Source organism: Vanessa tameamea, chromosome Z, assembly GCF_037043105.1.
Source record: "Vanessa tameamea isolate UH-Manoa-2023 chromosome Z, ilVanTame1 primary haplotype, whole genome shotgun sequence".
NCBI classification, from domain to species: domain Eukaryota; kingdom Metazoa; phylum Arthropoda; class Insecta; order Lepidoptera; family Nymphalidae; genus Vanessa; species Vanessa tameamea.
Window position 1 is genome coordinate 9,643,343 of NC_087341.1, and position 16,022 is coordinate 9,659,364.

The 16,022-nt window shown below is 31.8% G+C and overlaps 1 protein-coding gene and 1 long non-coding RNA gene across 4 annotated transcripts in view; one reads left to right on the forward strand and one right to left on the reverse strand.

The window, feature by feature from the left end:
- The window catches only part of LOC113404070 (uncharacterized), a 282,204-nt gene that overhangs the window by 40,955 nt on the left and 225,227 nt on the right, over window positions 1-16,022 (reverse strand). The window lies entirely within an intron of this gene.
- Window positions 398-13,580, forward strand: LOC113404045 (uncharacterized). 3 transcript variants are annotated; one of them, XM_026644786.2, is made up of 10 exons: window positions 398-496; window positions 4,790-4,915; window positions 5,386-5,562; window positions 5,681-8,652; window positions 8,744-8,912; window positions 9,018-9,089; window positions 9,173-9,350; window positions 9,500-9,737; window positions 10,140-11,294; window positions 11,370-13,580. In XM_026644786.2, exons 2-10 carry the CDS (start codon window positions 4,806-4,808, stop codon window positions 11,822-11,824), a joined length of 5,526 nt encoding a protein of 1,841 aa, XP_026500571.2. In that variant the 5' UTR covers window positions 398-496; window positions 4,790-4,805; the 3' UTR covers window positions 11,825-13,580. The 3 variants fall into 3 exon arrangements, with proteins under 3 accessions (XP_026500571.2, XP_026500572.2, XP_026500570.2); XM_026644785.2 differs by lacking the exon at window positions 398-496 and adding an exon at window positions 778-857; XM_026644787.2 differs by lacking the exons at window positions 398-496; window positions 5,386-5,562 and adding an exon at window positions 536-857.

Consider the following 16,022-nt stretch of genomic DNA (forward strand, 5'->3'; position numbering starts at 1 on the left):
TGAAGAAGCTCAAGTCTATTTATGTGTGCGTCTGTTATTATCTGTATTTTGTAATGTAAACTACAATAATACAATCATATTATATTTAGCATTATTTGTATGCAAAGATATTAAAAAGTTCTTAGCAATTTCCAATTTTATTAAATTTGTAATTATCGTTCACTGAACGGTGCTAGTTCCTACTTTGAAACTACGGAGCCACGGAGAGGTCCACTAAAATACCACGTAGACAATTTCTGTGTTAGCAACTTTTCAAAGTAAACAGTAAATACCTAAACAGCATTGTTATGTATTTGTTACGTTTGTCACCAACGCGTGTTGACAACTTTCAAGTTGCCAATTTTCCTTTTGATGAGCTTTTTAATCTATGCTATGATCCTATTTTCTAATAATTAAATGTACGTAGATGTGCCCAGTACGCAGGCGTAAATACTGCCAAAGAGAAAAGAAAATCTTTGTCTCGTCACATACGTATCGGTTTTAAAAATATTCTAAGGTAAGGCAAAAAAACATACCAAAAATTCAGAATATTATCAAAAGCCAAAGTGACAAGTTTTATTAAACACCCGCTGCCGAGGTTTTATTTACTGGTGACAAATATACACAGATAAATCAAAAATACCGGTCTTGACAATGGCGCTAGTAGCGACTGCCGATCGATCGATAGTTGTGCAGAGGAGATTTTGCGCGTTTAACCACTTCCTAGTTAATTAAAACGTAAAAAAGTAAAAATACGTTTCTATAAAAGTGAACACGGTTGTCTTGTGAAAATAGTTTTCTCTTATTATTGTTATCATTTTCGTGGACTCACCACTCTTTAAAGTCGAAGAATTACTGCACTTATTGGAATCTTTTTGGTATGTCACGAGAATTATCTTGTTCTTTTTATTATCTAGTTAATAAATTATTTGACTTTCTGAGTTATTTTAAATAAATAAAAACTCTTTTTTAGTGTTAAGTTGTTATTATAGGAGACAAACTGGGCTACAAATAAAAAATATTATTGCATTTTTTTTATTTCTCTTGGCCTTTTATCGCTATATAATATGCTTAATCAAATCGCCTTTTTATCTTATATCTATATTTGAGATTTTTTACACTGCTCTTAGTATCCTATAATACTTCACACTGTTATTGTTAGAGTATGATGTCATATATTAGTAGTAGACAATAGAGACATGGTTTGCATTTAAATTTGATTTGAAATTTAATGACTTCATATTAGTGTAAAAAGATTTTTCTGAATAAAGGTATTTATGTAAACAGAATTGTGAAAATATCAAAAATATAAAAATATATATACTACCCTGAGGCAATTAAGATATAGTAACAAATATTCCATTTTTTTTATACAACTAACAAAATTTTACCTGTTTCTGATTGGAATTACTTTAAATAACTAGAAACTGAAAGGGATTTATTGTAACATGTCATATTGTGGTGAATCTTCAAAAGTGTAAAATGATTCCGCATGTAGCTTGAAGTAGGCATTAAAGTTTATATGTCAAAAATTAGATTCGAAATTATGAAGTGGATGATATACTCAGCACAGGATAATTTTCCCCGGGGGAATAGGTTGCAATGCTGATGGCAATTATGGATATTTTATTTAATGTTTATTCTTCATTGAGTATCTGGAGACTTATTAAGCAAAAAGAGCAATCATCTATATAAATAGATGGTTCTTCCCAACACAAGGGTTTACAAACAGTATTTGCATTCCAAACTAAGAGCAGTAGGCTGTTTTTATTTCTTTTATATTTCGTTACAATGCATACAAAACTTATTTAGTAATGTTTTAAAGCATCATCTTTATTCTTATTTTTTTTTTTTATGTATAGAGGAAACTCACTGATACTACTTTTCAGTTAAATATCCAGTTAGACTCATCGATAAATCATTGTTAATCCAAAGGGACGGCAATATGAGACACCATGAGAGTTCAGAGGCACAAGAAAACTTAAAGAAAATTATATATAATATATATTATCTTGTTTTTTAATATATTTTTGAAAATAGGTTATTTTATTAAATGTAATTATAATTTTTCTACCTACATATTCAAGAGCTCACATGTTAAGGTTTTCATGGTATATAAGAGACATTAATTTTTAAACTTTTCCTTGATCTGTTCTCTCATGAAAGCGTGTCTCTGCACAGTGTTCTGTGTGTATGAGTGATGCTCCTAAATGTGTGCTTGTGAGGACTAGTTAAAACAGCATAATAAATAAAAATTAGACTATGTATCTTTGTTTTAAGTTTGTTTTATTAAAAAGTCTTGTAGGTGTCTCCTTTATAACTACTTCAAAAATTTTATCCAACATTAATAAACAATTATGTTCCATTAAAATTAAACTCCAACAACCAACAACCACTCCGAAGGGTGAAAAAATACAGAATTGATTTTTATGGGCTTGATGTTTTTTTATAATTTATATAGATACATATTTTTTTAAGAATAACAGCCTTTTAAGGAATTGTTAATATTCCTATTCAGTATTTAACAATTCTAATTAAAGTAAAAGCACTGGGGACGACAAAAGCCTAAGGTGTTAGGATCTAAGCTGTAACCATTTACTTCGCTAGACAGCCTGTAAACTATTGCACTATTGGTGCTTAATATTAATATCCTCAGAGTATTTATGAAGGTGTTTATTTTATGTTATATATTTATTTATTTTGAGCATATCATATGAAAGGCAACGCAATGTGGGCAAACAGGTACATGTAATCATGTTGAAGAAGTTAAAGTAGAAAGAAAATATAATCAGAAATTAGTTTTGTAGTATTTTACTATTAAAAGAACCTTTTTTGCGTTTGGACCCTAGTGCTCAACACCACTTTACTCAAACTACACCTCTGAGGATGAAATAAACACAATATTTATGTAAAGTTACTCCAGTCATAAACTTTGATGACTGGTAGCTCATCTCAATCACGAACATTGCTTAAAACTATTTACATATATCATACCGCTCATTGATTTTTAAATGGTCATGAAATGACGAGGTCTTAATGAAATAATGATATTAGAATTTAAAAAATATGCAAAGGATGCATTTTAATGGCACAACTTGCCTTTCATCCTTGCTTCTTTGTGTTGTGAAGTTTATAAAGGTTGTTATATAATATGGATGGTGATAGAATTGTGTATTGCTAAAATCAAAAGACAAACTAAATTCGGCAACAAAAAAGTACCAGTAAAAGTAAAAGCAGAATGTGTCACAAAGCAAATAAAAAAAGATTTTAGAAGTGCCTTATAATTTTGGCGGTAGCTGGATATTTATTTTAAAACGTGTCAAACAATATTTATGGAGGCACCACTTAATTTCATTATATTGCTCGCCAGTAGACAATTTTATTATGAAAAAGTTTGTTAGAAAAATAAAAATATGACGAAAAGCGAGTTGATAAAGTGCTTGAAGAATCAGTGAAAGATTTTTTTTTGTGGACTTTCAGCAGATATCAGCGGATGATGCTTTTAAGCCTTCAGATGTCGGCGCTACCTACTGGGTTATTGAATTTAAACGAGGCAGATCGGGCTGTAAAGGTTCGGGTATCAAAGAAGCTATGGTCAAAAAGATGGACAATTTGTTTTTGAAAGATACAAAATTGTTGCGAAAAGCAGATAACATAATAAAAATTTGGCTGTGGATCTTAAACATATAATTTAGTACCATTCAAACTATTTATTATTATTTTTAGCTGTTTTACTGGTATCATGGTATTCGTAAAGTGTCAGTATCAGCGTAATCTCGAAATATTTTAACATGGCTGAAACACGAGTCTACTATTTCAATCTCGATATAAAAAGTATGTCTTGGAAGTGACTACCCCTCCGTTGTTGTCCAAATTGTGCTCTCAGTGTTCTGGGATGGTGAATATACCCTCTTATTGACTACATGCCAAAACAAAGACGATAACTTTAATTTAATTATTATAATGCGTAAAACGATAACAGACAGTCGTAGAAAACTGTAATTGGATGTGTTCTTGCTTAACGATAACGCTTCAGCTCATCGATCGGAGGTTACGCTCTACACAATCTGCAAATATTTTTTGGCAGAGTTTTTTTAACTTTTGTCCATATATGTAGATATAAACACAAAACAATAATTCAACTAATTTGTCAAAGACTATGCGCATGCTAAGTTTTACTTTCTCTGTGTTCTAATAGTTTCGATGATAAATACCTCTGTCGAAGTAGGTAATTAAAAAAAAAAATATTCAAGTTTACAGTTACAGTTAAACTGATATATATCAATTCAACTTTATGTTACGTATGACCGTAAAGTTCTATTCTGTTCGGTTCCGTCTGCCTCATTGAATGTCTTAGTTTTTTATAAGTTCATTTCTCAAAATATTTCCTATTATTTATATGTTTTTCATATTTATTTATTCATTGATAGTAGAAAATCCATACCTATGTTAATTTATAAGCTAAACTAATGATGAAAAGTAGAAAGATCTAGACCATGGGCTTAGAAATTGATTTCATGTAGGTAATTTTTTTTCTACCCATTTTTGTATTTCATAGAAATATTAAATTATCCAATATGTGTTTTTGTAATTATTTATTTACAGTTTTTTTTAAATATCATGAAACTGAACTTCAATGAAATATAAAATATAGTTTTAAAGCGAATTTAAAAAAGTAAAAGAGTGGTTTTTTGACTTCACCGCTTATTTCACCTGTTACATATTTTTGGTATCATTTATTTAAATTAATTAAAAATGTGGTATTTGGCTAAAGTATCGAATTTTAAAATATATATTATTTTCAAACAAGGTGTAAGAAATGCTTAATGCCGGACCCGAGGGTTAAGCCGGTGTCGGCAAGTGAATCATCTGCATCAGACGAAGCGTCAAAATTGGAACTATATCTTCAGAGACAACTTGAAGAGGATGTAGCAAGGTAAGATATTTTTTCTAGTCACAATTTCCACTAGACTACGCCGGCTTTAGTTACTAATAAATGTTAATTTTGCAAAAGTACTTAATAAAAATATTAATAGTTAATGCATCAACTTATCCAAACCTAACCGTATATATCGTACTTTTAAAGGAAATTTTAGGTTTTTATACAGATTTTTATTTATATTTTCAACTAATTTGAACTGCATGTTGCGTTATTCTAAGTCATATTGTTTAATTTTAATTCGTTAATTTGCGTATTATTAACCAGTAAGCTGATATTTTAAAGTATTTTGAGCAGTTTCCCTTTCATTTAAGGACTTTGAACTAGAGCTCCACTTCAACTTTTTGCCAATATTCCCATTTAAAAACAACAAGTTCACATTCTGCTACGGCACAAAAGTACCAGTTATCATAAAATATACAAGACTATATGAAATTATCCAATTACGAGATTTTATCTGTTTACAGAATTTTTGACGAATCGATTTATTCTGATCTAGAAGTGGCGTGTGGGAAACACCACAAAATACTAACTCATTCTTGCATACTAAAAGCACGTACAAACAAATTTTATAGAAAGCTTGAAGCATTTTTGCATGTTAACATCGAAAAAGAAGCTTTTGATGAGATATATTCGTTTATAAGGTAATTTATTGTATGAAATAATAAAATTAAAATTTTTGTTATTAAGTATTAATGAACGATTAGTGATTGAAAGAAATTATAAAAAATGGAATCCGTTCACCTTTTTTTTTGTTTTCAGCGATGCTTATACCGAATGCGATATCACAACCCAAGAAAAAGAGATATTAATTTTTTTGAAAAAAAACGTCTTTACAAAACGTAATTTCATTGAATTAAACAAAACAAAGGATGAAATAGATGATATTGACGTATTTCTAACTCCAAATTGTGCAAGTCCGTACACAGAAAAAAAAGGTCAACAAATATCGTGCCTAAGCCCAAGTACCGAAATAACAAAAGAATATTATGCATTAGTGCACATTGAGGGAAATTTATTGGAACAAGAGCTAATAGAACAAGATGTTTTGTCTAATGCATTTCAGACTATAAAAAAATCACAAGAATCAAACAAAGTTACACAACGCAATAAGCCAACTTCGTTGTCTCTGTTTTCTAGTCACTCTCCCAAGACCTTAAAACATTCCAATGATTGTGATATAAATAATAAATTACCGCATGATCCTGTTGTGTTGAACAATTGTAAATTTCTAAAAAAGACGGTCCGTAACGAATCCTTCTCTGAAAGAAACTTAGATCCAACATATTCTCCAGACAGTTTAATCACAGACGAGCCTAGTTCGTCTTCAGACTACTTGTCTGCTGTGTATACTTGTTCCCCTGCGTTGGGCTCTTCTGGATGCTTGTCTCAATTAAATGCTGAAGACAATAGCTTTAAAATGGAAAACATATTTACGTCATCTGATTCGGGCTTGGAAAATACTGGTTTGTTGGAAAGTCTCAACAGTCATAAAGATGTTACACTAACGGACATATCTTTGTCTGATAGTACTGTACATGACCGAACCGTAGAAGAAGGGTCCAGTCCAGAGGCCGACATAAACCAGGTACAGATGATAAGAATTCCTATAGTTCGCACTACACCGTTATCGATTTGCACTACTTCACAAAGTATAGATTATATAGAACAGAAAAATAGTTCAGAAAAAAAATCAAATGAGAAAGTTTGTGGTAAATCCTCTAAGGAACAGAAACAGCGACAGAATGAAGAAATTGTAATATTAGAGTCATCCTCGGTGTCTTCAGAAACTGGGTCCTGGGAATCAGTTTTTCCACCAAAAGTGACAGATAAGGAAGCTTGTGACAAGTTTATACAAAATGAACGTCAGAATGTTAGTCAAAATGTTGCCATAGTAGAAAAAAATAAGCAGGATAATTTATCGGATTCGGAAAACTTTGCACCCTTTTTAGTCAAAACGACACCTTGTTTTATTGATGCTGCAAGTTTGGTTGACGAAGAACACGTGTCATTAAGCTTACACAGTCAAATTCTGACAAAGAAGGCGAAAGCCAAATCTAAAAATATACCTCTTCCAAGCCAGCCGGTACCTTGTTCTACAATCAAGGGTCATGATATTAGCCCAGGGGATTGGTCCGAAAGTAATGATAATGAAGATTCATTAGAACAAGCAGATAATAAAGAACCTGATTCAATACAAAAGGATTTATCGCCGACTATTTTTGAAATGACTCCTATTACAGAAGATTCTTTAAGTGCAAATGATAATCAAGAATATAAAGAAATTTTTGAAACATGTAAAACTAGTATCATTGCATCCGCTCAACAGTCAACCAGTGCTGTTTATATGGGGACTACGCCACACAATTCTATTATGTCTTTAAAAGGTTCTTCTTTAAAAAATTACGATTCAGAAGAAAGCGAAAGTGATACAATAGTGATGAGTAGGGAAAGTCTTAAAAATTTTAGGTCTAACCGGTATAATGAATCTTCACTTACATCAGATTGTGTTTCTATGGAAAACATCAGTTCGCCTAAATTAGGGACCCAAAATAGTAGTCCATCAATTCGGAAAAAAATAGACAATATCTTCATAACGACGGAGGGGAGCTTGAATGATAATGAAAAGAAAAACTCTTCAAAACCATCAAAATCTGCATCAGCATCTGCCTGGGTGGTTGATATGTCATTAAGTCCTAAAGTAGCTGAAGACAGTAAAAACAATTCCAGTCAAAATGGTAATATAAAAAAACCTAGTGACCGAATGTGTGCAACTTTAAAAAATGAGTCAAAGGTCGGTAGTAATGACAGCTGTAACAAAAGTAGAAGTTCTGTGGACTCTGATAGCTCAGAAAAATCGGGCCATAAATTCTACATTGATTTATCAACTTTACCTGATCCCTTACCTCCAGAAACAACGAACGTTGATAAAAACAGCGAGAAAGGGAACATTTTTTCTATGTACATCGATTTGGGTGAAAAATCCACGCTAAAAGAAATGCCATCTCGACTATCATCTTCACTTAATGCTAAAAAGCAATCCAATGAAAAAAGCTCCACTTCATTAAAACATATTCCAGCTTCCAAAACTCCAAAAAATTCATATATTGAAAAACCTATGCCATGCAGTTCTAAGATTCACGGTCAGTCTGTAACCTTTGAAAGATATGAATCGTTGTGTAATGATCCTAACATCAGTATTTCTGATATAATAGCTATTCCAGAGTCTACCTGTAAAAAATCCAATAAGATATATGAAGCCGAAATTGAAATAAAAAATGACAGAACAACTCGACGTAAAAATGATAAGTCCTTTAAACTAGACTCGAGAGCAGTGATACGTGAGGAGACGACAAAATGTGAGGATACTGATCTATTTGTTAGGTTATCGGATTTGGATAAACCGATGCAAAATTCAGATGATTTCGATAGAGAAATTTTGGATTCAAGAATGACAAGATCTATACCTGATAATAATTGGTCAGAACAAAATAAAGCAGGTACGTCAAGGTCAAGTGAGGTCATAAGTTCATTTCATTCAGAGAATGCATTAAGCTTAAACAGGCTTTTTCCTCATCTGAAGAATGAATTTAGCAAAAGTATGCCCATATCACTTTCTGGACGAACACAATCTCCCTCGAGGCAAGGGTCGAGTGTTTGTGAAGTAGATGAGCATAATTCCGACGTGTCGGAACTCAGCAGTGTGCAAAGTAGTATGTGTCGGTCTGTCATTGGTAAGTCGATTTTTAAATATTTCATCAATTTAACACAACTGAAACAAGTTGTTATGATAAGGATGTTGAAATAATAATACATATTTTTTAGAGAATAGTACAACTGAAGAGACGAGTCAAACCTCCAGTTTAATAGGCAATTGTCAGTCTCGATTAGGTCAAGACTTGTTGCGAATGTTCCTAGAAGAAATAGCGCCTGATGTTATAGTCGAAGTGTCAGGGAAACGTATTAAGGCACACAAATGTATATTATCATCAAGGTATTTCTGAAAATAAATAAATATATATATTAATTAAAAACAATATTCTTTGACAGTTTACTTGCATACTTATAGAACTTCTTATTTAACATAAAAATATTTCAGATGTCAATATTTCGCCGGTATTTTGAGTGGTGGGTGGGTAGAAAGTTCTGGAAATGTTATTGTTTTGCCGCCGTAAGTATTGTAGTATGTTTATTAAAGTTTCAATTATTCCTTTTTGTCAATTACAAATACATTCATACATACTTATTTTAAAGGTTTTCCTTCAACGTTGTACACTTTGCTCTGTGCCATATATATTCAGGCCTTTCTAATATTCCCGATTCAATAAGCATTGTGGAACTGGCAACCATCGCTGATATGCTAGGTCTTGAAGGATTGAAAGAAGCCATAATGTTCACACTAAAAGCCAGATATTGTCATCACTTCCACAGGGTGGGTGTTTATACATTAATAATAATGAATTTAATTAATAAATTAATTTAATCACTTAATTGTATACTATAATTTTTAAAATAATAATATTTTTATTCGATCGAATAATATATATGCTTTAATAATTTGATTGGTATAATTGCTTTTAGCCGTGTCAAGTATGCACAGCTGGTGTGTTGGAATGCTTCCCCCTCTCATCGGTTTATGGATTGGATGATTTGTATCGTAAATGCCTAAGGTGGATAACGAAGTATTTTACAAAAGTGTGGCCTACTAAAGCTTTTGCTACGTTGCCTAAAGAGCTACTGGACAAATGTTATCAAGAGCACATAATTAATTTGACGATTGATAATCTTATCGACACCGTCTATGGATGTGGCATTACAGGTGCGACAACACGTCACTAATAATAAAGCTAATTTATAACATTAAAGATTACTATCGTATAGCGCTATTTCTTAAGACCTTATATAAACTTGTGTTGGGCGAAAGATACCGACATTTTAATTGCTTACTCCTTAATAAAACTAACAACGAAAATAGTAAATAACGTAATTCGTAAAAGATGTTTAAGGTGACTGTAATGAGTTAATTATTATTAATGTAAGACAGATACAGACGTTCTTAAATATTTTAAAGACTTATCGAACTATATACGAATTTGTTAAAAATATTTATATATGAAGTTCTGTGTGATAACAATATCACGACATAATATATTTTTTTAATACTCTTTGAGCTCGTATAGGGGTAGTAAACGGGTTTTTATCAACTAATTTATAATTTTAGTTGCATCACTTCAAAATAGCAGATGGGCAGAGAGTGTGGCGCGCATGTGTCGACGTCTGGTAAATGCTGCAGCGCATTTCGCAGCACCAAGATTATTGGCAGTGCTTGAAATTGTATCTACAGCCCCAGACGCACATCAATCGGCTAAACAAGCCCTCGATGACTGCCTGGCTGCCGCCATCGAATGGGCACCACCAGATGAAACTTGTCGTGTATACGCATTCCTTTCACATTTGGTTAAGGAAATGAAAAATCAAAATTTCACCAATAAAGATTTTATGAGTAATGGCGGTCAAAACTCTAGTGTCCCGGAGCTTTCCAATTTTCTACTTAGTCATGCGAGCTGCTGGCGCTTGCAATGCGAAGGAGCACTCGTAAGGGCTGCGCCTCGAGTTGTGGGCACTCAGGCTTTCAAGGATTTACCTACAGATCTACGCCGGCGGCTGCGAGAACTTGGCTGTATCATGTATGGTCCACAAGCTATTCCTTTGACAAACTCTCCTCTACAAGATAGAAAGAGCAAGAGTACCTATCAAAGTAAACCTCCGAAGACCATTAATTCTGCTACTACTCGCAGTTTAGATATGGAGAAAGTCCGAAACTCTTTCGTTCCTTATAAGCCGAAACCAATTGTGATGGGATCGAAAGATAAATTAATGAGCAGCGCTGAGATTCGAGACATCAAGAAGATCGCTTATAAAGCAAACATGCCCAAAGTCAGAACGACCAAAGCGCAAGAAGAACGTGCGAAATTTAACCAATCTAAAACGTTGACATCTCAAGATCGTTCCATCAACAATAAACCAGGATCAACCCGGATGTTTGAAAATACGAAACCAAGATATTTGGAACCGCGTTTAGCCAAAGAAAAGGAGAAAAAAATGCCAGCAAGAAAACTTGTTAATAAGATGGTTTCATCTAGTGAGTCTTCTCGAAATTCAAGTCCAATACAATCTCGAAACGTAAGGGCCAGTCGTATAACCAGTAACCAAGTATATGAACACAAGACGCACACTATGTCCCAAGACAGTCTCGCCACTTCATCACGGCCACGTACAGCGGAACCATCGACTGATTCGCTGAGCGGATCTCAGAACAGTAACAAATATGCTACATACACAAAAACGAAACATACTAGCAAGGGCTCGGTTGAATGTACGTTACATTTTTTTATATTTCACTTTATTATAATTGTAATTATTAGTCCTAATGATGTGTTTTGTTTTACAGCTGTGATTCCCAAATCCCAGGGTCATTCGACAGCATCTTTGCTACATTCAAAAATCAAGACGAAGATTCCCGTATATTATAATCAAAACTCCGTGTCCTGCAATGGGAACAATAAATCAAATGTCAGCGCTAAATCCTGGCAGGTAAGCAACGCTCTTGTATCGGCTAAGAGTAAGAACAAAACCTGCGAGCGAAAGGTGTCCGGGTCTTTGATGAATGCCACAAAATCAAGTTCAGCAAAAATCGTTCCAAAGGTAACTAAAGAATCACAATCCTCGTCGACTAAATCATGCAAGCAGCAAAAACATGCTACAAAACAAGCGTGCAACAGTATGCAGAGGCGGGAGGATTTCGATCGGGAACAAAACATTCCTGCTATGGAACGTTCGGGAACGTTCTTAAAGGATGAGCCAATGTTCAGTGATAAAAGCGCTGACATGGATAAGGGCCAGTAATTTAGTAAAAATATATTTTCTAATAACTGCAAGACGGTACTGTAATAAATAACCTTACCTTACTCAGTTCACCTAAAATTAATTCTAGGAAGTCTTTGTAGGAGATGTTATTTTATAAGTTCTTAATTTACCCCTTTTTTAATGTATATCATATTTTCTTCAAAATATTAATATACTTTAAAATAGGATTTTATTCTATTTATATACTTATAATTTCCAAAGGTTGTATACAAAAAAGATAATTTATAATGTTGTAAAAGCTTAGGAATATCCCAACTTATCAAAAGGTTTGTTTAAATGAACATGAAGTTGGAAGTGGAAAAGTTATAGATGTTGACGAACACATCGTAGTTATAGAGCCTACGAAGGCAGTGCACGTATCACAAATTTACCCCGAATTTTAAATCTGGATGTTTTAACTGGTATAACCATAATATATGTCGATGCATAATAATATCTTAAGAGTCATCGGTGTCAGCAGTAGCATTTATTCTATAACAATTAAATGTCGTAGATTAAAATTTTATCCCATATGTTTGTGTGCGTCCAGAGTGACGGCGCACCGTGCAACTTAGAAATACTCGAAATGTTTGAACCTGCCGAACTTACTGTCCGTGTCTGAGGTGCTGATTAAAGTCAGAATAACACGAATCGGCTTTAATCTGAACGCCGTTTGGACGCTTATTGCGTCATCGGTTTTGACAGATTTGTGACCATTCTGATTATAGCCAGTCAATCTGTCTCTCGCCAACGTTTCAGAAAATCGATGTTAGTTTTATAAATGTTACTTGCAATTAAACATACAAGTATTCGTTGTGAAGTAGCGGAAATAGTTATAAATGTATTTATTTCAAAACAGTAGTATAAACAAGATAACTTTTAGCGAATAAACAGTTCCAGTTTGGATTTCACTTTTGAAGGGCAAACACTTAATTATGAAACCATTTTCTCTCTCTATGAGCAGTCAAATATTAATATTTTGTTGAAGTATATGTAATTTATAAGTATACTCACCTGAGATTGCTATACTTTGCCACGTGCCAACTTTCATATAAACGTTAAGATGACAAAAGTATGTTCATCAGCGATTCCGTTTGAATTCAGTTGTGAAATCTATTATTGGAACTTGAATCACGCTCAATATATTAGATTTAAATTGCGCCCATGTATTGTGGTGCTGATTATTTAAATCCAAAAAGTAGAATTTCATTCTTAAAGTATACTCTTGTCTTCGTTCTAAGCAATCTCTTACGTTGTTACTTAACAAGGAACACAGGTACTTATCCTGTCTTATTAGATCATCTTGTCCTATATTTTATTTTCAAAAGATTTGTACGAATATAAGTGTTGTGACATATTTAAATATTAAGTATATCGATATTCATTATTTAATTGCTTTCGTAGCGAAATTTATGTTTACTAGTCTTTTATTTAATTTTTACTTGTTAATAAATATAGCCGTTTGTGTAGGAGGTAGAGTTCACGTCGAATTTTGTCCCCTTAGTAAAATTCCATGTAGTATTTAATATATGTGTATAAAAGTAATCATAATTGTCCGCGTTTTATTAACTCATTCATTCATTATAAGCTATAAATTATAGTCTACTATATACTTAGTGTTAAATGTTAATAGTTGGTTTCAATTTAATTTACAAAATATATTCTTGTACAGAGTAGTCTATTCTTATTTGAATGTATATATATATATAACTATATGTGTATATATTATATTTTTATTTTCAAATATTCTAATAATAATAATAATTTATATTTAAAAATGTATTATACATGAATGAGAATAAATAAAGCAAATAATAATAATATCGTTATTTGGGTTGCAACGATTCTTGAAATGCTTAGGTGCAAACGACATGCAGATCCTTTGCGGTAGATGATGGCAAAACTATAAGTTTGTGTCACTCTTTTCGTTCAACGAATTCGATGATATTTAAATGTATTTAATTTCAAGCGTCAATTTCTTTTACTATTTAGGACACAAGTAGCACCGTCTTACAGATAAGGACTTTGCTTTATTCACTATTAACATTTCGTTTGATTTCTCAGATACATGACAGAAATCAAATGAAGTGATTCCATTGCTTGTCACTCAATTGTTTTAACGTCTACCTCTTCATATGCTGTTATGTTCCATCTTTATAATAGATGATTGAATTTTATCAGCTGCGTTTTTCGTCAAGGAACACTAATCTACTATCACTTTTATCTACAGTAGCTTATAATTGACTTTGTACTTAACACGCTAATGGTACGCTATTATATTAGCGCTCGTCATAGCAATTAATTGAGAAAGGTTATCTTATTTCGAGGGTAGTAGCAGGTATGTATTTATTCAAGAATTAATCTTTAATTCGAATACTGTTCTTCCAGAAGTACAGCAAGGCCATACAAAATTTGTTCTTAATTTTATATTCGGTAACGTTACGATGATTTTGTGTTGATTACGTTTCATATTTTGATGTAAAGGTTAAAGACTAGACTCAATTATTTTATTTGTTTGAAGATCCAGACAGGAGGGGTCGGTTGACAAACTGGATAGTTCTCAGACTGAAGTAGGTACTTAAGAGTAGCCTGGACGTAGCGCTCGACTTACGTTCTCGATTCTTTTAGTGATTGTATTAAACTATAATATTACTTAATTCGTTTTTTTTTTTTGCGGTTTGAGATTAATTCTATATATAATTTAACGAAGGAATCTCCTCAGTATTGAATGAATATGATATGTAATATATATTACTACCGACTTTTTTTATCAACAAGTGTTTGTACCCTTTCGTCTAAAGATAAAGTATATATTATACAATTCTATTGTATAAATAAAATAGTGAGTTACTTATAATATCTATACGTGTACACGTACCCTTAATAACTGGGGATAACCCTATGAATGATCTCAATGATGCTCTCAGTATTCAATATTTACATTTCGGGTTTGCATCAGCCATTGTTAATGATAAACGTAAGCCATGATTATTTTTATATTTTGCTATGTTAATTACGTATAATATGTTAAATTAGAATTTGTATACTCAACTGTATTTTAATTTTCAAAAATGGAAAGTATTAAATTAACAAAAATGAAAGCTTCTGTTAATTTATTGCTTTAAATAAATGTAATTAATTGATGATTTTAGTAGTAGGTTTTCATCGCGCTTATAGAAATAAGATTATTATAGGATTCGACCAGGCTACTGATACGTCCATTTATTTTGTAATACCTGTACAAATTTACATATAAATCCTTCCTATGTATTTTTATCGAGATTTGGATAAATAACGTAACATGGAAACAGGCCTGCGAGTATTACATATTATACTTGGTACGCTCATTCCAGATATGTTATTTTTTAAGATATTTTTTTTTAATAATATGTGGGAACATGTCTTAATTGACATTACTATCATAATTAAAAACTATATGGCACTAAACTAATATCTCAAACGATAAATCAATCTCTTAATTTATATAATCACATTAAATGAATTAAATACATTTCTTATGCCAATTTTGGATACATTTTAAAAATTTGTTAAATTTTTTATAACACAGTATTTTATGGAAAACCGTACTTATGTCATTTTTGTTTATGAACTAGGACCTGCTTTGTCTCGAAAAATAGTTAGAAAGTTTTAGTCCCACCGATAATTATGGTGTTTTATTTTTTGTATATGGGTTTTAATCTTTAAGATATAAGTTATTAATTTTTTTGGACAAATAAGACGACTTACGTCATCTTACCTATCATAATAATTGTATTATTATTTGAAATAACGTTTACTTAACAAAAAATAATATTTATGTAATATAAAAGTCCTTAATCCTTTTATCTGTACTTTATTTTCATTACTTATGGTTTAATTTATTGCGTTTTTTTTTTACAATATATCTCTTTCGTTTCTTAAGTTTTGTTTTTATAATAACGTTATATTTTATTTTTAGTATTTTATTAAATAAATAAATGCAAGATATGCTATAATAAAAATAATATTTAAGCGTAAACTTCGAAATCGTTATAATTTTTACAGCACTATAATTTTTATATTATACACTAATAGTAACCCAGTTGATTAACTAAATTTTATAAAATTGAATGTGCTGGACATATTAGTACACAACCAGAATGTTTTGTTACTACTATGCGAATATCGCTACTTTATATAAATTATTCAATTATTATTT